This window comes from Oncorhynchus kisutch, linkage group LG3, assembly GCF_002021735.2.
Source record: "Oncorhynchus kisutch isolate 150728-3 linkage group LG3, Okis_V2, whole genome shotgun sequence".
Taxonomy (NCBI): domain Eukaryota; kingdom Metazoa; phylum Chordata; class Actinopteri; order Salmoniformes; family Salmonidae; genus Oncorhynchus; species Oncorhynchus kisutch.
The window spans coordinates 51,405,149-51,433,116 of NC_034176.2; the positions used below are offsets into that span (position 1 = coordinate 51,405,149).

Sequence of the window (27,968 nt, forward strand, 5' to 3'; positions counted from 1 at the left end):
GTTGGTAAGATATATACGTGCTTTCAGTTTGTCCCATTTATTCCCCAGCGATTGAACGTTAGCTAGCAGAATGGAAGGCAAGGGCAGATTAGACACTCGTCGCGTGATCCTCACAAGGCACCCTGATCTCTTTCCGCAAAACCTCTGTTTCCTTTTCCAGCCAATCATGGGGATCTGGGCCTGGTCGGGTGTCTATAGAAGCATATCACTCCCGTCCGACTCAATGAAGAACTCTTCGTCCAATTTGAGGTCCCAGTTCTGATGTCCAGAAGCTCTTTTCAGTCATAAGAGACGGTAGCAGCAACATTTTGCACAAAACAAGTTACGAACAATGCGAAAAAACTAACAAAATATCATGGTTGGTTAAGAGCTGATAAAAACGGCAGCCCTCCCCTCCGGCGCCATTTTCCTCCAACATCAACCAATGAGTGGATTACACTGCTATGACATCTAAACAATTAGATATAGCCTATAAAATCAACACTGTACATTTGAAAGTGAATAAGTTATTATGATGATGCAAAGTGTGATGAAGATGCTACTGAGGGTAATAACCATGATAATGATGGTGAAGCTGACTGATCTTTATCTTACCGTGAGGAGCCGTCACCACGTTGCTCTCTAAGCAGCCCTCCACACTCAGGCTCTTGTCTGTGCAGCTACAAAACGGGATGTAAAAAAGACCAAACATTTACCATCAAACTGAGCCTATACTTTCTCACAAACTGAAGATATAAAAGTAAAGCATAGTGATACAAGGTATTTAGTCAATATTCATATAAGACAGCACTCATTATGTATCAATATGACCCTTCAGGTCATGGCCAATGAGGTAAAATGTCAGGCCTGTTGTTGTCATACTTAATCAGTGGGGGTCCTTGCTGAGGCGTGTCCGTGGGGGCTTCGGGGATCTTGTTAGGGGCTGGGGTGCTGGTGGTCTCTCTGTCTGGTGAGGTTGGCACATAACCTGAGACTAAACAGAGGAACAATGACTAGTGTTTTAAAGATAAATAAACAGATCACACACAAAACTGGAATGTTGCTTATCAAAACAAGTTGTTTCTCACACGCATGCAAGTACACACACACACACACACAAACTCACTTGTGGAGCAGGGCCTGCTGTCTGGTTCATCAGGGCAGGCACAGACAAAGCTGTTTGTATTAGCGAAGCAGAGATGAGTACATCCTCCATTATTCACCCCACAGTGGTTAGTGCCTGCATGGAAAAGAAAAGGCTTACTTTAACCTGTTCAACTTTTGTGCCATTTTCACAACGGCACATATAAATCAAATAACATTTTATTGGTCACATACACACTTAGCAGATGTTATTGTGGGTGTAGCGCAATGCTCGTGTTCCCAGCTCCAACAGTGCAGTAGTACCTAACAATTCACAACAATTCACAAATCTAAAAGTACAAGAATGAAACTAAGAAATATATAAATATTAGGACGAGCAATGCTGGAGTGGCATTGACTAAATACAGTAGAATATAATATATTATATACCTATGAGATGAGTAAAGCAGTATGTAAACATTATTAAAGTGACTAGTGCTCCATTATTAAAGTGGCCAGTGATTCAATGTCTATGTATATAGGGCAGCAGCCTCTAAGGTGAAGGGTTGAGTAACCGGGTGGTAGCCGGCTTGTGATGGCTATTTAACAGTCCGATGGCCTTGAGATAGCTGTTTTTCAGTCTCCTGGTCCCAGGTGTAATGCACCTGTACTGACCTCGCGTTCTGGATGGTAACGGGTTGAACAGGCAGTGGCTCGGGTTGTTGATGTCCTTGCTGGCCTTACTTTGACATCGGGTGCTGTAGGTGTCCTGGAGGGCAGGCAGTGTCCCCCCGGTGATGCGTTGGGCAGGCCACACCATCCTCTGGAGTGCCCTGCGGATGCGGGTGGTGCAGTTGCCGTACCAGGCAGTGATACAGCCCGACAGGATAATCTCAATTGTGCATCTGTAAAAGTTTGAGGGTCTTAGTGGCCAAGACGAATTTCTTCAGCCTCCTGAAGTTGAAGAGGCACTGTTGCACCTTCTTCACCACACTCCCTGTATGGGTGGACCATTTCAGATCGTCTCCACTGTGGTCCCATCGATGTGGATAGCGACGTGCTCCCGCTGCTGTTTACTGAAGTCCACGATCAGCTCTTTCATTTTGTTGACATTGAGGGAGAGGTTATTTCCCTGCCAATGCTCCACCAGGGCCCTCACCTCCTCCCTGTACACTGTCTCGTCATTGTTAGTAATCTGGCCTACTACTGTTGTGTCATCTGCAAACTTGATGATTGACTTGGAGGCATGCGTGGCCATGCAGCCATGGGTGAACAAGGAGTACAGGAGGGGGCTGAGCCCGCACCCTTGTGGGGCACCTGTGTTAAGGATCAGCGAAGCAGAGGTGTTGTTTCCTACCTTCACCACCTGTGGGCAGCTCGTCAGGAAGTCCAGGACCCAGTCACACAGGGCAGGGTTTAGATCCAGGGCCCCGAGCTTAATGATGAGCTTGGAGGTTACTATGGTGTTGAAGGCTTAGCTATAGTCAATGAACAGCATTCTGATGTAGGTATTCCTCTTGTCCAGATGGGATAGGGCAGTGTGATGGCGATGGCCTTGTCTGTGGATCTATTGGGGCGGTAAGCACATTTAAGTGGGTCTAGGATGTCAGGTAAGGTAGAGGTGAGGTGATCCTTAATTAGACTCCCAAAGCACCTCGTGATGACAGAAGTAAGTGCTATGGGGCGATAGTAATTTAGTTCAGTTAACTGTGCTTTCTTGGGTACAGGAACAATGGTGAACATCTTGAAGCAAGTGGGGAAAGCAGACTGGGATAGGGAGATATTGAATATGTCAATAAATACTCCAGCCAGCTGGTCTGCGCACGCTCTGAGGATGCGGCTAGGGATGCTGTCTGGGCCGGCAGTCTTGTGAGGGTTAACACGCTTAAATGTCTTACTCAAGTTAGCCATGGAGAACGAGAGCCCACAGTCCTTGGGAGCGGCCTGCGTTGGTGGCACTGTGTTATCGTCAAAGGGGACGAAGATGATTTTCAGATTGTCTGGGAGCAAGACGGTGTCCGCAACGTGGCTGGTTTTCCTTTGTAATCCGTGATTGCCTATAGACCCTGCCACATACGTCTCGTGTCTGAGCCGTTGAATTGCAACTCCACTTTGTCTCTGTACTGATGTTTTGCCTGTTTGATTGCCTCATGGAGGGAAAAACTACAGTCTTTGTATTCAACCATATTCCCAGTCATCTTGCCATGGTTAAATGTGGAGGTTCGCACTTTCAGTTTTACGCAAATGCTGCCATCGATCCACGGTTTCTGGATTGGGTAGGTTTTAATAGTCACCGTGGGTGACATCCCCTATACACTTCCTGATGAACTCTGTCACATGTTTGTGAAACATCAATGTTATTCTCAGGTTACCCGGAAAATATCCCAGTCCGCGTGATCAAAACAATCTTGAAGCATGAATTCCGATTGGTCACGCCAGTGTTGAATAGACCTTAGCACAGACCGTAGCACGATAAGGAAGGGAGGAGCAAATTGAGTCATGATCTGATTTGCTGAAGGGAGGGTGGGGAGGGCCTTGTAAGCATCTCGAAAAGGCACGTAGCAGTGGTCTAGTGTTTTTCCTAAGTAACTACAGTCAATGTGTTGATAGAACTTTGGTAGCTTTTCCCTCAAATTTATTTTGTTAAAATCCCCAGCTACAATTCATGTGGCCTCAGGATATGTTGTTTCCAGTTTGCATAATGTTCCTTGAGGGCCGTTGTGGTATTGACTTGAGGGGGAATATACACGGCTGTGACTAACATATATTTTATGCTTAATGAAAGACATTCATATTTCAACCAATACATGCTTAGTGCTATTAGAAATAGCAACAATGTGACTATTACAGAGCCAGAGCAACAGGAGGCAAAAGGAAGTAAAATGGTCCGTTTTGAAAGTCTAGGTTTGAAACAAAATATACCAAAAGGATAAAGAAAACAAAAAAACAAGTCAGATCTTTTACCTAATAGTGGCACTACAAACACGCATAAATTCCCCTAGAAACACAGCCATTTGAAAACAGCAGGAATTGTGCAACGGCTCCATTTTTCAACATATAGGAATAATATACATATGAGAAGCAAACTGACGTTGCTACCTTTCCACTAACGTAATTAGATTTCCTGTCTGATTCCCAGTTCGTCCGCTAAATAGCAGCTGAAGATCACGAGGTCTCCCGGCCACCTGAAGCCAGATGCGTCTGGTTGGGCAATGAGCTCAGCGTCAAAACTGAACAGATTTTGACACCTGACATCTTAAAACGAGTCAGATATAGCAATGGTACATACTGGAGGATACATGCAAGGTAATGAATTGAGAATGAAATGCATTGCATTATGCATTAACATTTTACATTTCAGTAATTTAGCAGATGTTATTTATCCAGATTTAACAGACACTCCTATCCAGAGCGACTCACATCTAGTGCACCTGAAGACAGCTATGCTTCGGACATTGCCAGCAGTAAGATTTGAGGTTGTTTTACGAAAAGACAATTGCTTTCGAATGGTATGTCATTTTGTATTTTTTTTTTACCGTAATTGACGGAATGGATATCCCTTAAGCTTTAACGGACATTTTATAGCAGGTGTACTCAACAGATGAAGAAGAGTTTGTAGAGATTCGCAATACAATGTTGAACACTTTTACTGTTGTTGAGTAAAAAAAAATGTTTACCTCCGCTCTAAACAAGGCATGTATTACATAACACACACTGTAAATAACCATCCTTGAATGTGACCAACAGTATAAGGTGAAAGCTTGAAAAACGTAAAAAACATCCCGAAATGCCTCGCTACCACTCAGTCACTGTGGCGACACCACAATGGGGGTTGAATCTGGCTCTAATCATCTTGGATCAGATTACCCTCAATTCTAATCTACGCCATAAGAAGATGAACTAATACTTGAACCGGTATCAGTAGTTAGGGGCAACTTACCGCTCGCTCAAGGGTGAAGATTCACCTTCGGTACAGGTCTAGGATCAGCTTCCCCTCCCCAATCTTAACCATTAGTCGTGAAAATGCTAAAATGACTCAAGATCAGCGTCTAGGGGCAATATCTCTCTGCTCCCTTACCGCTCTGCCTCTGTGGCGAGACTATGATGATGTCCATGAGGCCCTCCACATTGGCCAGGACCGTCTCCTTGCTGCGGCCAGTGTGTTTGTCTACACGCTGAATGGACTTAGTCTGCCAGTCCGTCCAGTAGATCCAACGGTCTTGCTGCGAGAGTCGGGAGAAAGGGGTTAGAGGGGAGGACACCGGCTTCAACTGGGGGAACAAAGTAGAGAAAAAGAGAGGAGAGAAAGAAACACAGACGAGGAAGAGAGAGAGGGAGGAAGAAAATGAAGGTCAGAGATGGAGGGAAGTAGAATGGTTCAGTTTTATGGTTCAGTATGAGTGGAGCAGGAGGGAGAGCAAGTGAGGCAGTGAACAAATAATTGAGTGACGGAAGAGTGAAAGAGCAAGTGAGTGGACATGGCAGCCAGGGGGAGGGGTCAGGTAGTTGATTGACAGCTGGAGGGGATACCTGTGTGAGGGCGAAGGGGTGTGACACAGGGCTGATGAGGATTTGCCGGAGCTTTCCGTTTAGGTCGGAACTCTCAATGCGGTCCAGGTGAGCATCCACCCAGAAGATCCTACACACACACACACACACAGGAGTTAAACACACACAATCATAGTACATATATATACTAGGCAAAATACTTTGCAGAGATATTAGACCGAGATGAGAGGGATTTAACAGGAATTGACATCAAAGCTATTTATCAAGAGGCTAGAAAACTCCTGTACTGTACTATGATTTACTACACACAGGATTCCCACACCTTCTTAAACATTAAATTCAAGGACTTTTCAAGGACTTTCCAGACCCAATTCCCTCAAATTCAAGGACCCAACATGGCATAGTTTGAGACACGGATCAAGGTTAATTACTGTTCCAACACTGTGAGAGCTAGCAGGCTTTACAGAAGCTCACAGACAACAATTAAAAAGAGAGAGGCTTGAATGTGTGAACACTTCTCAATTGTTCTGTGTTACAGTGATGGCAGACTATGTGGTCTCTTGCTTTCTCTAACACAGCAAAACAACATCTTGTGTAAGTTGAGCGATAGAGACAGAGACTTATTTACAAGTTGAAGAGCTAAGTAACTCCTCCTCCTTTATTTCATTAGCACCAGCTTAACACAAAACATGTCGCAGAGTAAACAAAAACACATGACCATGAATAAAAGGTTTGGAACAATAAAATATTAGATGAAAATGATAAATAAAACCTTTCCCCAATAAGACATTTCCCAGACCATTGTGTTCTGGGGTTGTTGGCCTTTTTGGTTCATTTGCTTTTTGTTGTTGTTGATCACTTACTCATTGAGAAGTGTTTTGCTCCTTCTCAAACTGTTAAAACAGTGCCTAACCCATGCTTTTTGTTGCTATACCCCTTCATTTGCTTTTCAGGACATTCACTTTTTTCGTTGAGTAGTGTTTCTATTTCAGCTATTTGTGCTTTTTTTTTATCTTCAGCACCCTTTCTCAGGCTATTAGACTTGGCAATAAGAGTGAGGTTTCCTGTGCTCTCCGCTTTGAGTGCAAATTTGTCTGCTGCGGTCTCGAGAGCATTTATGTCATCTGTCATTTATGTCATTCTTTTCTTCCCTTTAATTAAGTTAATCTATTTCGTCTTTTCTCTTTCTGTTTTTTTTGCTCATCCATTCTTCTCTGTCTGTTCTTCTTGATGTGTCACATACCTCTGCCTTGCAGATGCAAGGTGAGAGTAAGATAGTAAGAGGAGTTGGTGGCAAATTCTCCTTGATTTCTGAGCTCTCTGTCCTTTGACATATACTCGTAAAAATGTGTCCACGCTGTCTTGGACAGTGAGAGACAGAATAAAAACAACAAAAATCCAGAAAAACGCATTTCAAAAATGTTATAAATTGATTTGCATTTTAATGAGGGAAATAAGTATTTGACCCCTCTGCAAAACATGACTTAGTACTTGGTGGCAAAACCCTTGTTGGCAATCCCAGAGGTCAGACGTTTCTTGTAGTTGGCCACCAGGTTTGCAAACATCTCAGGAGGGAGATCTAATATTTCTGATTGGAGGGTAAAATACTTATTTCCCTCATTAAAATGCAAATCAATTTATAACATTTTTGAAATGCTTTTTTCTGGATCTTTTGTGTGTTATTTTGTCTCTTACCGTTCAAATAAACCTACCATTAAAATTATAGACTGATCATTTCTTTGTCAGTGGGCAAACGTACAAAATCAGCAGGGGATCAAATACTTTTTTCCCCCCTCACTGTACATAGCATGCAGTACACTGTCAGCTTTCCACTCTGTTTCTTCCACTCCCTTCTGAAATGCTCCTTGTACAATATGGAGACGGCAACTGCCAATGTTTATAAGGTGTACATTAAAATCTAGGAGGGCCTTCTCAACCTTTGAGTAAAATGACTGATTTACATTTGGTCCATCCAGGAGATCTGAACCATGTTTTCCTTGGTAGATCTTCGGTGCTCTTCTTATAGACCGCTTTAAGGTCCAATGTCCCATAAATTTAGAATCATAAAATCTCATCCCAACTTTGTCCTCATCCCATAAACGGACGTGAAAGTCACACTGCTTTGACTGAGTTTTTCTGTTCAGGCTCATCAAAGAGAAGTACATAGTCCTCCTCCCCAGCAGCCAGTTTTTTAGACAACAAGTGCTTGAAATGAGGAGCCAAGCTATGCACACACAGCTGGACTTTGCTGCCCTGCATGCGAAGGTCTTGGCTATTGCACTGTCTGGGAACATCGCTGAGAACAGCACACCTAAGAGTAAAAAAGAAGAAGTGAAACCAAACACTTATTTATGTTTATAGCCTGTATGTGAACCTGTGTGTGTCACAGAGAGAGAATATGAAATATGAAAACAAACATAACATGTTCCTAAAAAATAATTTAATGTTACAGTTGACAGTTTATAAACCATGTCACTCACCCCCATCATATTCAAACACCACAATGTCTCAGCCCTCAATTTGTCCTCTTTGGGAATGCCAGTTATTATGGAGGTGGTGACTGTGGTAGTAGTTTCAAGATTGAAGATTGTCTAGGTGGTGATGTCAATGATGACTTTTTCACATAGATCAATTGAGTGGGAGCTGTAAGAAAATAAGTGTCCAAGTCTGATGAATGACTAGCTAGCTGGCTAATGTTAGCTAGCATTAGTCATGAAACGTTGTCACTAACAACTCTAGTGAACGTCCTATAACTAAATGTAAACTTCACCTAACGTCATTTATTTTAAATGTTCACTGTCCAGCTCTGCTTGCTGCAAGTTGGCTAACGTAATGTTAACAAATTAGCTAACTTTAGCAAGCTAGCACTATTGTCAGGTGTGATTCTGTGGGAGAACTGACTGAGACATCTAGATAACGGTAGCTAACAACAACATAGAAAACGTTAATTTGACCGAATAATTCTGTAACGTTAAAGTTAATTTACACAACCATGAAGAGACAGAATAATCTAGCTAACTAATTAACGTTAATAACTAAGTATGGTTGTTGTATTCCTTTCTACATTACCAGGGGTAGGACCTACCTGCTTTTAACTTGCAGATGGCCGTCCTGTGTGATGCTCCAGCAGCATGGCTTGTCACAGCTGCTTCGTCCATGGCGTGAACTTTAATTGATTTGCTGCAGGCTCTGCATCGGGCCATATGGATGTCCCACTGATCATTAACAAGCCAGTCTTTGTAAATGTCTTTGGTGAGCCACGAGGCCTGGAATTGACATTTTCCAGGCATAGCTGAAGGTTCGCTTAACATTACATGGAAGTCAAACTTGCTGCGAGCGTGTGCCATCGTGCATACATTTATTTTGTCCCCCCACACCAAACACGATCACGACATGCAGGTTAAATTATCAAAACAAACTCTGAACCAATTATATTAATTTGGGGACAGGTCAAAAAGCATTAAACATTTATGGCAATTTAGCTAGTTAGCTTGCACTTACTCGCTAATTTGTCCTATTTAGCTAGCATGCTGTTGCTAGCTAATTTGTCCTGGGATATAAACATTGAGTTGTTATTTTACCTGAAATGCACAAGGTCCTCTACTCCGCAAATTAATCCACACAAATAGTTTCTAGTCATCCCTCTTCCTTCCAGGTCTTTTCTTCTCTTGACTTTATATTGCGATTGGCAACTTTCATAAATTAGGTACATTACCGCCACTGACCTCGTTTGTCTTTCAGTCACCCACGTGGGTATAACCAATGAGGAGATGGCACGTGGGTACCTTCTTCTATAAACCAATGAGGAGATGGGAGAGGCAGGACTTCCAGCGCGATCTGCATCAGAAATAGAACTGATTTCTATTTTAGTCCTTGGCAACGCAGACGCTCGTTAGCGCGCTCGAGCATTGTGGGTGCAATAATTGAATAACATAGATTTCTACGCTTATTTTGCAACTCTCGCACACGCGACGCGAGCAGTGTGGTCAGCCTGTTAGGTTTCTCGCTTGCTTGCCGCTGTTTAACCTGGATCATTCGACTTCAATCACTTATGCACGCAAGTGCAGACAGTTGAAGCCTAAAAAAAATTCAATTTCTATTCATGCACAAATTATATAAATTCAAAATAACCTTGATTTTTTCTCTCAAATTCACAAACTTTCAAGGATTTCAAGGACCCGTGGGAACCCTGTATACAAAACAGAATTTTCTGCAGAAAATAATTTGATTTTCTCGACTAAGATCTGCTTTGCATGCTGTTAGTTCCTAATATTTTCAGTCTTTCTTTCCCTGTCTGTCACACTCTTCCTCCCGCTCCCTCTGTAGGTTGACATTTATTGGGATGAGTCTTGTCCTGGAGGCAGAACTGAGCAATTTCTGCTAGATGGGCCAACTGCAATGTCAAATTTGTCTTTATTGTAAAAATTTATGAAAACAAAACTTTGCTTTTTGGTCTTAATTTAAAGTTAAATTAATTTAAGGGTTAGGCATTAGGGTTAACAGTGTGGTTAAGGTTAGAGTTAAGGCTAGGCAGATAATATGACTTTATGGCTGTGCCAGCTAGTGACCAAGGCTGCCTCCAGAAAAAGATTTATCATGAAAAACACTAACCTGCGCTCCCTCTCTCCCTCCCTACCATTCCCTCTCTCTCCTATATATCTGTCTGTCATTCCCTTATTCCCTCCCTACCACTTTCTCTCCTTTATCTCTGTCTGTCATTCCCTTATTCCCTCCCTCCCTACCACTCCCTCTCTCTCCTGTATCTGTCCCTCCCTCCCTCCCTTCCTCCCTCCCTCCCTCCCTCCCTCCCTCCCTCCCTCCCTCCCTCCCTCCCTCCCAGTCCCCTATTCCCTGCCTGTCTCCATTCCCCTCCCTTCCACTCTCTCGCTCTAACCTGCGTGTGTCGTAGTCCAGTGTGAGTCCGTTGGGCCAGCCCAGGTCTGTGTTAATCAGAACTTTACGGTCTGATCCGTCTAGGTGTGCCCGCTCAATCTTAGCAATGTGACCCCAGTCTGTCCAGAACAGGTACCTAGGGAGACCAATGAAACAATGACAAGCCAGTTCCCACACCCCCCCCCCCCACACACAAACACACTTACAAACACCCACAAAACCAATCTCTTCCACTATACCCTTCCACCCTCTTTCCTCAACCTTAACACTTCCCCACTCTATTCCTCCTTCTCTCCCCCTCTCACCCTTTGCTGGGAAACACAGCGATGGCCCTGGGTTCATCCAGGCTGTTGTTGACTAGTACTTTGCGGCTGGTCCCGTCCAGTCGGGCCACCTCAATGGTGTTGCGACCTGTGTCCGTCCAGTACATATTCCTGGTCACCCAGTCCACAGCCAGACCATCAGTAGTCTTCAGACCCTGGCTTATCACTGTCTCCATCCCTGTACCATCCAGGTTGGCCCGTCTGACCAGCACAGGAGAAGTTAAGTCAAACAATGAATCAATCAATCAGCAAATCAATTAGTTATATAATTTATTAAATCAAATCCTATTGCTCAAATACATTAATTGCAAAGAGTTAAAACCCCAAATAGTAAGAAAAAGTGACAGTGACAAGGATGAATTCCATGTGTGGGAATGCATGCGTGTGTGATTAAGAGTGTATTTATGGTGTGTGTGTATACACTGAGTATATAAAACATTAAGAACACCTCTTTACATGAAATAGACTGACCAGGTGAATCCAGTTGAAAGCTATGATCCCTTATTGATGTCACTTGTTAAATCCACTTCAATCAGTGTAGATGAATGTTTAAGAAGGATTTTTAAGCATTGAGACATGGATTGTGTATGTGTGCCATTCAGACGATGACTGGGCAAGACACAATATTTGAACGGGGTATGGTAGTAGGTGCCAGGCGCACCGGTTTGAGTGTGTCAAGAACTGCAACACTGCTGGGTTTTTCACGCTCAACAGTTTCGTGTGTACCAAGAATGGTCCACCACCCAAAGGACATCCAGCCAACAGCTGGGCAGTGGTCAAAAACAGGTCATTGGTGAAAGAGGACAAATGAGGCAGACACGAATTGTGCAGAGCAACAGACGGACTACAGTTAGTCAACTGACAGTTCAGTACAACATTGGTCCCCAAAGACCCATCAAATAATGCACAACTCGTTGTACCTTGACACGAATTGCGTATGGCAGCCGAAGACCTTGCAGAGTTCCACTTATTTCAGCAAAAAACAAGAAACCGCGGTTGCAGTGGGCTAAGGGACAAAAACACTGGAGAGTTAAAAAATACATTGCCTGGTCTGGTCTGATGCATCCATCATGCTGCTTTTTAACATTGCAGGCTGGTGGTGGTGGTGTGGGGTGTGTTTTCATGGCACACATTGGGTCCCTTGCGGAGCTACGTTTGAATACCACAGGATATCTGAACATCATTGCCAATCAGGTACATCCCTTCATGGCAGCTGTGTATCCATCTGCCCCATGCCACAAGGTTAGGATTGTCAAGGAATGGTTCCACAAACATGACAGTGAATTCAGCTTACTGCAGTGGCCTGCCCAGTCACCAGATCTCAATCCAATTGAGCATCCATGGGATGAGATGTAACAATCTATTTGGTGTAGAGATACACTACCAGCCAACTTGACACAACTGTGGGAAGCATTAGGCCAGCATCCCTGTGGAACACTTTTGACACCTTATAGAGTCAATGAATTGAGGCTGTTCTGAGGGCAAAAGGAGGTGCAACTCAATATTAGGAAGGTGTTCCTAATGTTTTGTACAGTGTATATTGTGTGTGAGCGTGTCTTTTTAGCATACCGGATAACATCAAGGCTGACATCGGTGTAGTACAGCTTCCCATCCACGCTGTCGTAGTCCAGTGAGATGACGTTGTGCAGCTCAGGCACGGGCACATGCACATCTGTGTGGTCATTTGTGTCCAGGGAGATGCGTCGCACGCTGACCCGGTTGGAGAAGAGCAGGTAGGTCTCGGGGGAGTCGTCACATGACCTGGCATCCCCCTTGAGGAGGATGCCGGTGGGACAGGCACAGGAAGTACCGTTGGGGCGGGGCAGACATAGGTGGCTACAGCCCCCGTTCCTTCTACCACACTTATTGAAACCTGGAGGGGGGGGGGTGTAAGAGAGAGAGAGAAAGAAGCAAACCAAGTCAAACTTTTGTTGCAGGTACACAAATAGGGGTAGCAGCAGCATATTTATGGGTTTCATTACATTGCCATTACATACAGGCAACTGATTCCATTGAAAGTGAAGTGAGAGAGGGAAGACTAACAATAAATAGATAATACAGGGGATAAAGGGAGGACAGCAAACATGTAAGTGCCACGCAATTGCAAACACACACCAACCAAACAACCTTCCCAGATTTTTCATTTAAAATGAAACGATCACAAGTAAGGTCACTCCCATATAATTCTATGGTCATGCCCACTAAGGCCAACTTTGAATGGTTGATGTACCAGGCTTTTATGCGACATGCGCAATAGCCTGGGGACGAGGTTAAACCAATGCGAACCCCTACCCACACCTTCCTCTCTGCTGTTCAGAGGCCAGTGTGCCATTCGTACACTCACCCAGTGGCTTCTCTCTATCCACGGCCTGTATGTCCATGAGCCCGGGCAGGTTGCTGCGCACGGTGATGGTGTTGGCGCCGGTGGTTTTGTCAGCCCGCTGGATGCTGCGGCTCTGCCAGTCGGTCCAGTAGATGTGTGGTCCTAGTAGGGTCAGACCGTACGGGTGCTGAACCGGGGATACCAGGGTACGGCGGTTCAGCCCATTCAGGTCTGCCGCCTCGATGCGCTACGGGAGGGAAAAACTTTGTTAATTCATTGACTCAATAGGCCGGTTTTCCAGACACAGAATAAGCCTAGTCCTGGATTTTTAAAACTTCTTCAATGAAGATTCTCCATTCTTCTTCTCCAATAAGAACACAGAATTGTCATTTCAGTGGCAAAATGCTTTTGCTATGGTGTGTTCTACTTTAAACATGACCCAGCTGTGGAACAAAAGCCTGCACACTCTGTATCTCTCAGGATTGGTTGACCTCTGCTTTAGCTTTTCGGGACAGGGCGACTGACCTCTGTGTGTGCGTCAGCCCACAGTAGCTGTGAGCCGGCACTGTCGATGGCCAGTCCGTTGGGCCAGCCAAGGTTGTTACTGATCAGAACCAAACGGTCTGAGCCATCCATCGCTGACCGCTCCAGCTTAGCATGCTCCCCCCAGTCTGTCCAGTACATATACCTGGAGGAGAGCGAGAGAGAAATGAATGTCACACCGGAAGTCATTAGTAGACTGACAAAGGAGGGCTAACTATTTCCCAATCTAGGCTGTTTAGAAAGTAAATTCCTTGGGTGTAATTCACGACGGGTCAACTTTTATTGACCTGCAAACAAAAATACCTAAATACCTAAAACACACAGGAACTAACTCTCTCACAGTCTGCATATGATTATTCAGTACATTGATAGTAAAAATTACATTTTAATTTAAAAACAAGTGCATAATCAGCACTTTGAGCTAAACACACTGCTGTGCACAGTGAACCTGTTAGTCTAACTCCTTACCCCATCTCGTGGTAGAGGGCGATGGCTCGCGGGCTGTCCAGGTTCTGCCAGATCAGAACCTTCCTCATGGAGCCGTCCAGGTTGGCCACCTCGATCCGGTTCGTTCCGGTGTCCGTCCAGTAGATCTTTCGACCCACCGCATCCACCGCCAGACCATCAGTGGTCATCAGACCTGGAGAGCGAGAGAAAAAGAGAGGAAGAAGGAAGAAAGGAAAATAAAGAAATAAAGAAAGAGTAGAAGAAAGGAGCGAATGAGATAAAGTTAGGGAGAAGAGAGAGGATTAGAGGAAGTGAGAGAAGGGTATGTAGAAGAATAGATGTTGAAATATTTCAGTGCTACAGGTAATTTGTTTTACAATATAGATGAATATTCCTCTGTAATACAGCAGATAGACAAAAAAGACACTAGCCTATCTGTAATATGATTCAGATACTGTATGTTTTGATTTATGAAATAAAGTTGATTGATTATTTCCCTCACCTGTAGCGATGATATCCTCATGAGCCGTCCCATTGATGTTAGCTCTACTCACCTTCTTCAGTGTGCTGTCTGACCAGTACACTTTACCTGCAGGGGGCAGTAGACACACACACATCAAGGTTACAAAGACATACTGTTAGTCACTGTTTCACCTCCACATTAGTGGAGGCTCCTCAGAGGAGGAAGGGAAGGATCATCTTCCTCAATGAAGTTCATAAAAATGTATATAGTGAAGCATTAAAAAGTTATCCATTATAGATAAAAGTATACTAACTATATTTACGTCACCAGTGAGGTGAATATAGTTAGTATAGTTTTTAATTAATAGTTCTAATAATAATTTAAAACACACAATGCAATGAAGGTCTACAGTCGCCTCAGAAGTACTCTCTGGGGTAGTACCATGGTTTAGCCGGAGGACAGCTACAGTAGATTCCGTCCTCCTCTGGGAACACGGACTTCAATTCAAAATCTAGGAGGCTCATGGTTCTCACTCCCTTCCATAGACTTACACAGTAATTATGACAACTTCTGGAGGACGCCCATCAACCTATCAGAGCTCTTGCAGCAAGAACTGACATGTTGTCCACCCAATCAAAGGATTAGAGAACAAATATATTTCTTCATAAATTAAGGAGAATTAAGAGAGCGAGCTAGCTATATTTTGTTGTATTTTTTTCCACTTTCTCAGCTAATGAATGCAGCTAGCTAGTTTAGCCTACTCAAACACCCGGCTCAAACAGAGGAGGATGCTATGTTAGCTTGCTGGCTATGGCTATCCAACACTGGAACTCTTCTAAATCAAGATAAGCTTTTGGTTTTATAAATGTATTGCCACCGGGACCCAGTGTAACTGCTAAACTGCGTGATTGTAGCATGTTTACTAACGCGTTAGTTCTATTAGCTATGTTGACTATGACATTAGCTAATATGGTGACAACGATGTAGACTGTGTGTCCCGATTAGCGTTAATGGTATGAAGGTTTGACTTGGAAAGGTTTTTTCACCTGGTCACAGACAGCTAATGTGTTGTGCAATGAAGTCCACAAGTGAAGGGAAAAGGAGACAGGAAGACAGCGTAAATGAGAGAAAGAATTATACAACGAGCAATGTGATCATGCTGTTTGTATGTGGCTGCTATGAAAGTGAACTGTGTGTGCGTGCGGGTGATCAGGGGTGTATTTTATTCTGCCGATTCTGTTGAAAAAGGTTTTTAAACAGAAGCAAACAGAACAAAATGGGGATCAACATACCTGAATTTGTCCAATAGAAACTCTTATTTGCAACTGCTTGACAAGTGATTACACCCTAGATCAGCTAGATGTAGGGAAGAGTGTGCAAGGCAGTATTGAATGTCATTCACTGTCTGTCACCTTGATTACTAAAACATTTATCTCAACCTATGTGTGGTAAACTTTCATTCATAGGATACATTGTAGCAACCTCATGATGGCTATTGGTAACATTTTTGTATCATGTACTAGCCTAAACCTATCGATGTTAAATTGAGCTGGATGAATGAAATATGAATGACAGTTATCCAATACACTGTAATAGAAATAAGGCCATGCTCAATGAAAAAATGTTTTGCTCCCTCATCTTAAATGGCACTGACCACTACTGGTGCACATTCAGATCACAATAAAAAAATGACACTTTTTTGTCAAAGGACACTGATGATGAAGCCTTTTCGGGCGAAACGTCTGGTCTGAAAGATTGAATACATTTGTATTTATATTTACTGCAAAACCTAAGTGCAGACCTTCCTCATTTTCCTGTTCATACCACAGAGATTACAGAAAACACACATACACACCCTCGATGTTAAATTGAGCTGGATGAATGAAATATGAATGACAGTTATCCAATACACTGTAATAGAAATAAGGCCATGCTCAATGAAAAAATGTTTTGCTCCCTCATCTTAAATGGCACTGACCACTACTGGTGCACATTCAGATCACAATAAAAAAATGACCACAGAGATTACAGAAAACACACATACACACCCTCTTTAGGGTCCACTCCGATGGCGATGGTGTTTTTCATGGATCTGTTGACAGCCAGCACCACATCAGCAAAGTAGGGGATGTCCAGAGAGACCATCCTGATATCAGTCCGCCGTGCAAAGATCAGGAAACTACTCATCCCTACAACCAAGACACAACACTGTCAGTATGGAGAGTACAGGTTATGGAATAAAACCACCTTATATTTTGGATTATGATGAGGTTATACAGTTGAACTAAGCTTATGAGGCATTTGTATGTGATATTCTTTAAGAATCAACGGGCTGTAAATATTGTATCGCAGCTTGGGCCTTGACGGTGAAGGTAGTAATTAAAGGGATGTCAGCAGTAATGTTTTCAAGATAGAGCACTTACAGTACAAAGAAAAGAGTGTGATGATAATGCAAAACACATTATTATCACAGTAAGACTTTTACTGAAAGTGCTCCATCTTGAAAACTTTACTGCTGACATGCACACTTGTTGGGACCATATCAACAGCGTACTAATGAACAAAATACTAAACTATGTTTTTTTTCTTCTCTCCTTTAAATCAAGATGAGACTATTTTTATTTTTTTATTATCAATCTTTTATCAATCTACTTGTGGTATCTTGGAAGACATAGTTTATTTACATCAATATCTATGTGGTTAATTGTGTTAAGGTGATGAGATACATGGTATAGTTTTGCTTTTGTTCTTGTTTTTTTTAACCTTTATTTGATCAGGTAGTCATACTGAGACCAAGGTCTCTTTTAAAGAGCCCTGAATTTCAGAAAATACTAAATGCAAAAGAAACAGAACAAGGTCATAAAACATAAACAAATTCTTCAGTAATAAGGTCCTCAATCAGGTGTCTAAATTGCCTGTGGGGCAATAAACATTAGAAAACATTTAAAAAACATCCAATGTACCATGGGTTGTTGTACAATGGGTGCTAGTAGTATAATAATATTATATTGTTGCTATGCTACCGTGTGTGCAGGTCTTTCCGTCCAGCTGAAGGTTGATGCCAGTAGGACAGGTACAGCTGGAGCCTTTTGTGGGTGGAGCCAACAGACACAGGTGACTGCAGCCCCCATTATTCACCGCACAAGGTGTCCGCACTAGAGAGTGAGGGACAGAGGGGGGAGAGAGCGCAATATATAATTATTCAACATAAAAACGTAAGATGATAGTATATGTTGCCCACTCACAAACTATTGCAACAATGACATATGTGTCTCACTCATTTAACAGTTGAGAGTTTAAAAAGGATCTCAAACACATGGCCATGGGTTCTGTGCAGCAGGCTGAACGTTTGACATCCATACTTATCAGTGCTTCTTCAGCCTGGTATGAGCCCCAGGTGCTTTTTGCCCTCTGAACCACATATCTAGGATCAGTTTACCTGGCCTCTAATCTCGCTAGCAACAGGGAGGGACACAGGTGGGTGGGGGTCTAGTATCTTGTCACAAAATACTCAGAGGGCCAAAAGGGCGCATGCACACACACACACACACACACACACACCGGTGGTGCGGTAGCGGTGGAACATGTGAATATCCATGAGGTTCTCCAGGTTCTCGGCGAGTGTCTGTCGTCCCAGGCCAGTCATTTTGTTGGCACACTGGATGCTCTTTGACTGCCAGTCTGTCCAATAGAGCTTCTCCTCATGCAGAGTCAGCCCAAAGGGGTGGGGCAACTGACTGCCAATCAACACCTGGACACCAATGGAGGGGCGGGGGGAATAAAAATATTAGCCAGTCTTCTGATTCACAGAGTAAAAAGTCTCACTTGATTAAATACCCATCCAACATACAAAAATAGTGTGAAAATAAGCTAAAACTTGTAAAGACTATCCCTTCAAGACCACCTCACCTGTCTGTCTGAGCCATCAAAGTTGCCAAACTCGATGGTCTTCATCCCGGCGTCGGCCCAGTACAGGCGCTGTGTTTGGTAGTCAATTGCCAGGCCGTTAGGCCATGTCAGGTTGGAAGAGATGATGACGATACGGCTGGATGCGTCCATCCCTGCCTGCTCTATCTTAGGACTCACACCCCAGTCTGTCCAGTACATATATCTATAGTACTCAGGGAAAATCATGTATCAGTAAACTGTACATGTATGTGGTATGCACAATTCATCTGTATATTGTATGTTCAGATAAGTTGTCAGTAAACAACAAACTTTTTGGGAGGACTCTATTGAACTACTGGAAAAAAAGGTGTGTTTACATGCTACTCTGTAAACTACTGTCAGAGGTGTCATTGGATATCTGACGCCTGATATTGACCCTTGACTTCTAACTCACCCTCCAATTGGGTCAACCACGATGTCCCTGGGTCGGTCAAGATTCTCCCAGATCAGAACAGTACGCATGCTCCCATCTGCATTAGATACCTCGATACGATCTGTACCTGATCTCACACACGCACACACACACAAGAACGCACACAGTCACACAATTAATTATTGTTTGTACAACAAATTACTCAATAAAGACTAGTCAAAAAAGACTTCCTGGTAGTCTATAGCTGACATGATACACATGGTACAAGCTTCAGTTTGTACCCCTACCCTATAGTAATTTAAATCTAGAACACGGGTACAGTTAAGGTTTCTTACCTGCGTCGGTCCAGTAAAGTTTGTTGGTCACCCAGTCAATAGCCAGACCGGCTGGACTTTCCAGACTGGTGTCCACCACAACCTGACACACAAAATAACAACTAATTTCAATACAGTACAGTAACTTAATTGAAATACTCCCCCATAGCAAAAGAAGGTCAAACAGCTGTAAAATGAACTGTGATACCAGACTCTAATCAATAGGTGGCGACATTTGGTTAAAAGTAAAGTGCAAGGGACTATAATCAATACTCTGATCTCATCAGCTAAAATGATTCCCCCAAACAATTGTATCTTACCAAGCATTAGACCAAACATCCACCACTATAACACTAAACTGTTTTCTTCTCTATTACTAGCTATTTTATTTGTAATGATCTTGATGGGTGGTTGTCTCACTTACTTTAGTTGAATGTACCTTCCATTGTACAGTAAGTGGCTCTGGATAGGAGCATCTGCTAAATTACTAACTAATAAGGGAAATAATATTGGGAAGAACTGACCTCCTGCCTTGAGCCGTCCCATTGGGCCCGGTTGATGGAGTCGGTGGTGACGTCCGTCCAATAGATGAAGCCATCCTCGGCATGCCAGTCCAGTGCCACGGCGTTGCGTACGTCTGCCAGCGGGATGACATCATCCGACATGTCCTCGGTGTCGAAGCTGATTCGTCGGATGTCCGTCCTTCGGGCAAAAAGCAGGAACTTGTCAAGACCTGATCAAAGACCAAAGGTCTTCTGTCAGTGCTCTAGGTTTACCAACAGGGTCATCACAACACACCAACATACACCAAGGCTCTGTTCCAATTATCCACACTAGCGTACCCCTTAGGATTAAGCAATGTATTGGGCATTCTAGTGTGGATAATTGGAACCTAACTAAACTAACACATGCTATTAAAGAGCAATTCTGCCACCTTTCAACCTCATATTCGTTACCTCCAGCACCAAACCAGTGTCTACATATGTGAAAACAGCTAGATAAGAAGCTAGATAAGAAGAAAGGACCTAAAAAATAAAAATAAATGCTACTCTGTGACTTCACAGGGTAGGATTAAAAGTAAGAAAAACGAGCTTCTAGCAATGTTTTAACTATTTTTTTTTATATAAAACGCAAAAATATGCCGTTTTCACATATGTAGACACTGGTATTGTGCTGGGGATAATGAAAATTAGGTTTAAAAGTGGTGGAGTTGCCCTTTAACATTAGCTAACTGGACTGAAAATGTACTTAGCAAACATTGAGTTTATATTTAGAATGAAGCAATACCTAAATGAACACAAAAATATTTACATTGAAATGTCAACAAATATTCTAGCATTCTACCTAGAGTGTGTTCATGTAGGCAAGTAAGTATACTCACTCAGCGCACAGTTATGCTGGTCCACTTTCTTGAAGCCCGTGGGGCAGTCGCAGGTATAGGTCTTGTTGCCAGGGAGACAGAGGTGGCTGCAGCCCCCGTTGTTGGTCCCACATCGGTTACGCCCACCTGGAGAAGAGGGGGAGAGGTTAGAAGCACTCTGTGAGTGAGTGTGCAGGTGTGTTACTGACTAACAGAGTGCACCTGTGGGTGGTGTGTGTGTGTGTGTTTGTATGTGTGTGTGAGTGCGTTTGTACGTGCACGAAGAAGCATGTGTGTGTATTAGATTGGATGTGCGTTCATGCATGCGTATCAGTGTGTGTTTGTGTGTGACTGACCTGCGGGCTGTCTCTGCGGGTGCAGTGTGTGTATATCCATTGGGAAGTGCAGCTTGTTTCTGATGATCTCCTGGTTCTTGCCTGTGAACTTGTTGGCACTGTTGATGCTCTTGGTGTGCCAGTCTGTCCAGTAAAGGCTATCCTCAAATACCGTGATGGCAAATGGATGGGGCAAGCCTGGATGGAGAGAGAGTTAGACAGAGAGAGAGAAAGACAGAGAGAGAGAGAGAAATAGACAAATATATGTATTTAAAGAAGCATATGTTGTCCTTATTACTGAAACACAAGAATATAATTGGAACATTCTCATTGACCCTTTAAAGGAATTAGACCAAGTGGTATAGAATGAGGGGGGGTTACATGATTTCAAACAACAAGCACCCATTGGAGCAGCAACAAAATCAACACACAGCCACACACAAATCCCTAAACAGTTCCTCCACAAACTAAAACAAAATACCAAATAAAACCAATCTGGAGTAAAGGAACAATTATCTTCAAAGCAAAATAGCACAAAGTTGGACAAGATCTGCTTCCTCACGCCATCAAATGAGGACGAGTTAATGTTGTTGTCTTTTCAATTGTGTCCCCTATTGTATTCAGCCTTAATCAGAGCTGGTTGGAGTTAGCCTGTTTCTTATTAGCCACTCGCTAATGACATAAGCTTTGGGAGTTAAATGCTAGCTCTATAGATTTCTTCTGAGAAGAAGTCCCTGTTTGACTACTTGAAGAAAGGAGGGAGGGATTGATCAAAGAAAGGAAGGAAGGGAACAATGATTTGGTCTTTAAACAGGGCCACAGTCTTGGTGGAGAACATATGTGGAACACTTCCATACCATTGTCCCTCTATTCATTCATTAGCCCAGCTGAAGTGGCCCTATTGGCCAGATTGCCTACATTTTTGGCGAAGCACAGAGAACCTCAGAGAGTGCTGAATACGCTCAGCTGATGGATGGAAAGAACATCGTTTTCACCTTGTTTATTTCTGTTGGTGGTGCACAGTTTGTAGTGAGCTTGCTGCCATAAAGGTCTTACACAGGTCTAGTATTTTATACCAGGGTTTTACAGTGGGGTGTAAATGAAGAGGGGTGAAAGACCAAACCTGGGGAGAGAGGAGAAGATATTATCTAACTCTTAATGTAAACGAATACTCAGATACATACTTAAAGTATCATACCCCTCAGAAAAAAAACGAAATAACATTAGCTTCAGGGAAAGATTGGTATTTTTCTCTCTCTCTCTCCTGTTTCTCCATCTGTCTATCTTTTTCTTTAGGTCTCCAGGTGTGTGTAAGATGATACTTGGTGTGTGTGTTACTGATGTTATCTTCAAGGAGACACATGGTTAGACATGAGTGTGAAGGGGAGTCCGAGTTGGGTTGACACTCTCCTCTCTCTTTCAAGGGCAGATAGCAGGAACACTGGTGGTATGTGGGTCTACTCTCTCTTTTCTGTCTCTGGTCTAAGGGATAGCTGGGCCAGCAGCTGTAAGGCAACAGGGAATCTCCCATGGGGGTCTACCCACCCACATGTAACCTCTCCCCTTTCTGTCCCCACTCTTCTCCTTATCTCCCTCACTCACTCTATTGTGTCCTTCTCTGTCTCTCCTCTACCTACTTTTCACCCCCCCCCTCCAAAAAAGCCCACATTTCTATCCCTCTCTGTCCCCACAACATCCCTCGCTATACACCCCTCTCCTATTGTCTCCTTTACTGCCCACCCCCACCTCGCCCCCGAAGGTGCACAGGTGTGCTCAGAGGATAAGGGTGTCACCCACATCACTCACTAGATACCATGACAAAGAACTGGCATGTCTCCAAATGTTTCTCAAATGACCACACACACAGAGATGCGCACATGCACACAAAAAAGGCATGCATGCGTTCACACACACACACACACACACACACACACACACACACACACACACACACACACACACACACACACACACACACACACACACACACACACACACACACACACAGGCATACACACACAGGCATACACACACAGGCACGCGTCCCATTTGTTCTGCCTGTTGTCTGAGCAAACAGAGGGCCTAGTGGAGGTACAGGGCCAATTACGGGTTTTTATCCCGAGAGCACACATCAATAAAGGCTGCTCACACAGGGCTGGACGGGCACCCTCTACACCCCTGTCCTCCTCCTCCTATCACCCCTCACGCACCCCTCCTCCTCTAATCAAACACTCACACAGGGCAGTGGGAAACCCTCCCTTTCCTCTCCTAAAAGACATTCCTTCTATTCTCCCCCCCACTAAATGCCACTTCTTCCTGTTTTTAGCTGATAGGAGTTGACCCAGGTGTAGTTGTTCGCGGTAATAGCCCATCCATGACAAGGATCGCCGAGTTGTGCGTTCCGTGATGCCAAAGTTGCTTAGGTCACAAATTTTTCCTATTCTAATGTGTTAAATAATTAAGACAGACAAATGACTCAAGAGGGAGCCAGAGATCAAGATAGCCTAACCAGAAGAAAAAAACCTGTTCCCGACCCTCCTCCTTCACTACTGCTGGCCTTTGCAGATTCTGCCATTAAGCTCCTGAAGTTGCCGGTAATAGGCTACACCAGGGGTCGGTAACCTTTTCCATTTGGAGTGCCAAGCTATCTTACCATTTCGAACCGATCTGCGTGCCAGTTACGATTTTCAAATGCACATTTTCATGGAACAGTTTCATTTCATTTATAATAAAGTCTTCGTATCTCAAAATCATTATCATGTGTTTGATCAAAATTCTAAAAGTAAATTCTATTGCCATTGCCAACTCTGTAAAAATATCCTACATAAAGCCCAAAAATAAAAACATTGCAGCCTGCAGGTAGAAAACATCCTGTATAAATCCCATATTGGCTATGCATTATATCAACTATCAACTTTGTCTGGACTGAACCTTGCACTAAAAAAACTCTTCTGGGCCCTCCGAGTTTTCTGCGCCAGTGAGCTCCGGACAGACACAGCTGTAGGCTATTTGCGCAACGGATAAGTAATCAAATCAAATCACATTTGATTTGTCACATGCGCCGAATACAACAGGTGTTACCGAGTCAATGTGCGAAGGGTAGAGGTTAGTCGAGGTAATTTGTAAAGTGACTATGCATAGATAACAATCAGCGAGCAGCTGTGTAAATAGTCCGGGTGACCATTTGATTAACTGTTCATAAATCTTATGGCTTGGGGGTAGAAGCTGTAGACAAGGAGCCTTTTGGTCCTAGACTTGGCACTCGGTACTGCTTTTTGTGTGGTAGCAGAGAGAATAGTCTATGACTTGGGTGACTGTAGTCTTTGACCATTGTTTGGCCCTTTCTCTGACACTGCCTAGTATATAGGTCCTGGATGTCAAGAAGCTTGGCCCCAGTGATGTACTGGGCCGTACGCACTACCCTCTGTAGTGCCTTACGGTCAGATGCAGAGCAGTGGCCATACCAGGGAGTGATGCAACTGGTCAGGATGCTCTCGATGGTGCAGCTGTAAAACTTTTTGAGGATCTGGAGGCCCATGCCAAATATTTTCAGTCTCCTGTTGTCGTGCCCTCTTCACAACTGTCTTGGTGTGTTTGGACCATGACAGTTTGTTGGTGATGTGGACACCAAGAAACTTGAAACTCTCAACCCTCTCCACTACAGCCCTGTCGATGTTAATGGTGGCCTGTTAGCACCTCTTTTTCTTATAGTCCACGATCAGCTCCTTTGTCTTGCTCACATTGAGGGAGTTGTTGTCGTCTCTTACCTCCACTTAATGATGCTGTTGGAGTTGTGATTGGCCACGCAGTCGTGGGTGAATAGGGAGTACAGGAGGAGACTAAGCACACACCCTTGAGAGGCCCCAGTGTTGAGGATCAGCGTAGCAGATGTGTTGTTGCCTACCCTTACCACCTGTGTTGAGACCCGTCAGGAAGTCCTGGATCCAGTTGCAGAGGGAGGTGTTTAGTCACAGGGTCCTTAGTTCAGAGATGAGCTTTGTGGTAGGCCTATTTTATGACATTTCCACCGGATCAGAGCATGACATTTTTTCCCCTTTCACAACAAGTAGAGAATGGAGTGGTTATCGAAAGAGAGCTTGAAATATGTTTTAAATAGGCTACGTTGAGGAACTATTGTAATTCTCAATGGATGTAAAAACTGACTTTGTTTACTTGCTGTTTGAGGTGAAGAAAAAAAATACTTTGATAAGATCCACAGTGGTGGTGAGTTAAGACAATCAGAAATACTATCAGATCCCCAAATGGGCACATTCATAGGACTACATTTGTAGTCTAGTCTATGCATAATCAGGAGTGCGTCCTTACTCAACATTGACCGGAGCCTTACAAATAAAATGCAATGAATAAATTGACAACTCGGAAATTAAATATATTAAAACTTGTTCCTCACAAGTGTAGCCTAGGTTTTGCAGTCCGCAAACAACGTGTCCACTCCGACAATGAGAATGGTAAAAGTGGTAAAATATTGAATGCATTAACAGAAATGACCTTAACCAAACAAACATTGTAGATGAGAAAGTATGGGAATTAACAACGGTAAATGTACTACTGGTGATACTGGTGTGCCATCATGATTAGCCCACTGAGACATGCGAAAATCAGACAGGTGCCATCAGAAATATATATATATATATATTTGCTACTGCTTGACTAAAAAATCTTGGTCGACAAAAAGCCTATCGACGAAACAACCGACCAGTCGACTAAATGGGGTCAGCCCTAGCCTCGATGCCCATCTGCCTGCATGCTTTATAGAACAAGCCACAGCCACACTGAACCTAATAAACTGGTCGGCGAGTGTATATGTCATTTAGGAAACACTTTTAACCAAAGCAACTTACAGTCATGCCTGCATACATCTTTTGTATGGATGACCCCAGCGAGAATCTAACCTACAGTCCTTGGCGTTGCTAACTAAGCCATACAGGACCAGGTTGTGACAACAAGCAAACATACCTATCTATCGCCTCTGTTTTTAGATGGACACTGAGGACACTGAGGAGGACCTCCACTCCAGTCTCCCTTTGTTACATCGCTTCAAGACTGTTTGATTTGCCTCTGCAGAGCTGGAATTCTCTCTGCCCAGTTGGAATACCAAGTGGAATTGTGGCTGTGGTGAAGCCAATGGCTATGTCCCAAATCACGCCCTATTCTCTACATTGTCCACTACTTTTGACCAGATTCCAATGGGGGAATTAGGGTGCCCTATATAGGGAATATGGTGCCATTTGGGACAAAGCTCATGGTTCCCGCTCACCCCATAAACAGAGGGTAGCTCAGCTTTGATTTCCAGATCGGGTGAGCCAGCAACGCTAGGCCCAATCAGCAGGCCGGGGGGAGGGTGAAGTGTGTCGGGAGTGGTGATGATCCACCACTGATCTGCACTTGTCATAATGTCTCCCACGGTCTTTCACACACACACACACACACACACACACACACACACACACACACACACACACACACACACACACACACACACACACACACACACACACACACACACACACACACACACACACACACACACACACACGCACACACACGCACAAACACCCACACCCTTGGTTCCAAGTCACAATATTTATGCATTCATTGCTGTGTGGATGTGAGTGTGACGTTTTTTTTTTGTACAATTTAATGGAAATTATTGATTAATTCCACAAGGTATGACAGAGCACTAGTTTTCCTCATCTATATCATTGCTGTTTGAACTGTCTGATTACTAATTTATTTTTGTATTAAATTATTTCCACCAAAGAAAACAAGTGATTGACAACAATACAGATTTTTTAAATGTTTTTTAAATAATGTGTGTGCAGGTGTGGTTGGAAGCCCAAAGGCTTATATGAAAACCACACCACAAAAAAACTATATACAATACAAAAAAAAAAAAAAGGTTTGTTAAAACTATTTATAAATGTATAAATTAATTGATCAGTAATCATGAAAAAAATATATATATTTGTTTTGTTTAAATGTGTGTGTGCATGAGAGTGTGTGAGAGTTAGGGTATATGGAGGAGATGACTAAGTAATTTGGTTCATCAGTCTTTACTTGAAGTTAGTTATTGAGGGATGATGATGTTTTGGCAATGTGAAGATAAGAATCCCAGAGTATGGTACCTCTATATCTGATGAAGAATTGACTGTGAGGTGTGGCAGTGGGGAGGGTGAAGGTTATTGCAGTGTCTTGCATTATATAGATGGATTTCAGAATTAACCTGGAAGAATCCATTGAAGGCTTTAGGTAAACTGTCTGGGAGGTATGACTATTTGTAGAAAAAAGTGCATAATTGGTGTACATTAATGTTGTAAATAGACAAGATATAGAGTATATTAACAAAGGTGCAGAGGAGTAATTTGTGTAGGTAGGAGCAATGTTCCCTCTAAGCTGCGTGCGTGCGTGGGCACAGAAGAAATATGAGCCTGCGCAGAGAAGCACGAGATTCAACTTCACTTCAACTTCGCTCTACTGTGGGAATTGTTATCGAATCTATGCAATATTAGCCACTTTCAATGTAATATACCGAAATAAAACGATCTACGCAAGACTTCGTATACAAAACTAACTGTACAAGAGATTTTCTTGTAGGCAGAGCGCATTGGAGTAGAATTCTACTGCATTCTCAGGCCCATACTCTACACAGACCAGTGTGCCATAACCAATCAGAGCTGCAGTAGGCCTATATGCAAATAACCATATGTATATGGATCTGTGCAATTCACTTTGAACTGGACTGTGTTTAGGCTACAGTATGAGTGGTCATGAGTAGATGCGCTTGTTTTGAGATTAGTGAGAGCTGCATGTAGCCACATGTTCACATTTGTTCATATTCTTTGCAAGTGAGTGAGTTATTACCCCAGTTATAGCTAATTTCTAGTCAACAATTTGGGAGTGGTTGCTTCCAACAAGAGCACAAAATGTGTGCATTTCTAGCCATCTAAAGAGCTTTTTTATGTCTTAAAGGGGAAGTGTTGTATTTCGAGAAGGTCTTAAATGAGATAAGTACCGAATAGGCAGAACGTAGCGTAATTTGTCTGATTCTTTGTAA

The 27,968-nt window shown here is 43.2% G+C and overlaps 1 protein-coding gene across 3 annotated transcripts in view; it reads right to left on the reverse strand.

Moving 5' to 3' along the window:
• The window catches only part of lrp4 (low density lipoprotein receptor-related protein 4), a 208,803-nt gene that overhangs the window by 14,985 nt on the left and 165,850 nt on the right, over nucleotides 1–27,968 (reverse strand). For 2 of the 3 annotated variants that reach the window (XM_031808007.1, XM_031808017.1), the window contains exons 15-35: nucleotides 20,915–21,091; nucleotides 20,580–20,705; nucleotides 19,723–19,931; nucleotides 19,220–19,301; nucleotides 18,906–19,011; nucleotides 18,473–18,674; nucleotides 18,125–18,314; nucleotides 17,587–17,718; nucleotides 16,612–16,752; nucleotides 14,603–14,689; nucleotides 14,122–14,293; nucleotides 13,636–13,798; nucleotides 13,132–13,357; nucleotides 12,357–12,660; nucleotides 10,770–10,988; nucleotides 10,466–10,600; nucleotides 5,593–5,701; nucleotides 5,141–5,333; nucleotides 1,106–1,219; nucleotides 862–973; nucleotides 595–659 (exon numbers count right to left, since the gene is read on the reverse strand). In XM_031808007.1, coding sequence (XP_031663867.1) covers nucleotides 595–659; nucleotides 862–973; nucleotides 1,106–1,219; nucleotides 5,141–5,333; nucleotides 5,593–5,701; nucleotides 10,466–10,600; nucleotides 10,770–10,988; nucleotides 12,357–12,660; nucleotides 13,132–13,357; nucleotides 13,636–13,798; nucleotides 14,122–14,293; nucleotides 14,603–14,689; nucleotides 16,612–16,752; nucleotides 17,587–17,718; nucleotides 18,125–18,314; nucleotides 18,473–18,674; nucleotides 18,906–19,011; nucleotides 19,220–19,301; nucleotides 19,723–19,931; nucleotides 20,580–20,705; nucleotides 20,915–21,091 — 3,264 coding nt within the window. The remainder of the gene's footprint in view (nucleotides 1–594; nucleotides 660–861; nucleotides 974–1,105; nucleotides 1,220–5,140; nucleotides 5,334–5,592; nucleotides 5,702–10,465; nucleotides 10,601–10,769; nucleotides 10,989–12,356; nucleotides 12,661–13,131; nucleotides 13,358–13,635; nucleotides 13,799–14,121; nucleotides 14,294–14,602; nucleotides 14,690–16,611; nucleotides 16,753–17,586; nucleotides 17,719–18,124; nucleotides 18,315–18,472; nucleotides 18,675–18,905; nucleotides 19,012–19,219; nucleotides 19,302–19,722; nucleotides 19,932–20,579; nucleotides 20,706–20,914; nucleotides 21,092–27,968) is intronic. The other variant, XM_031808011.1, reaches the window with a different exon arrangement.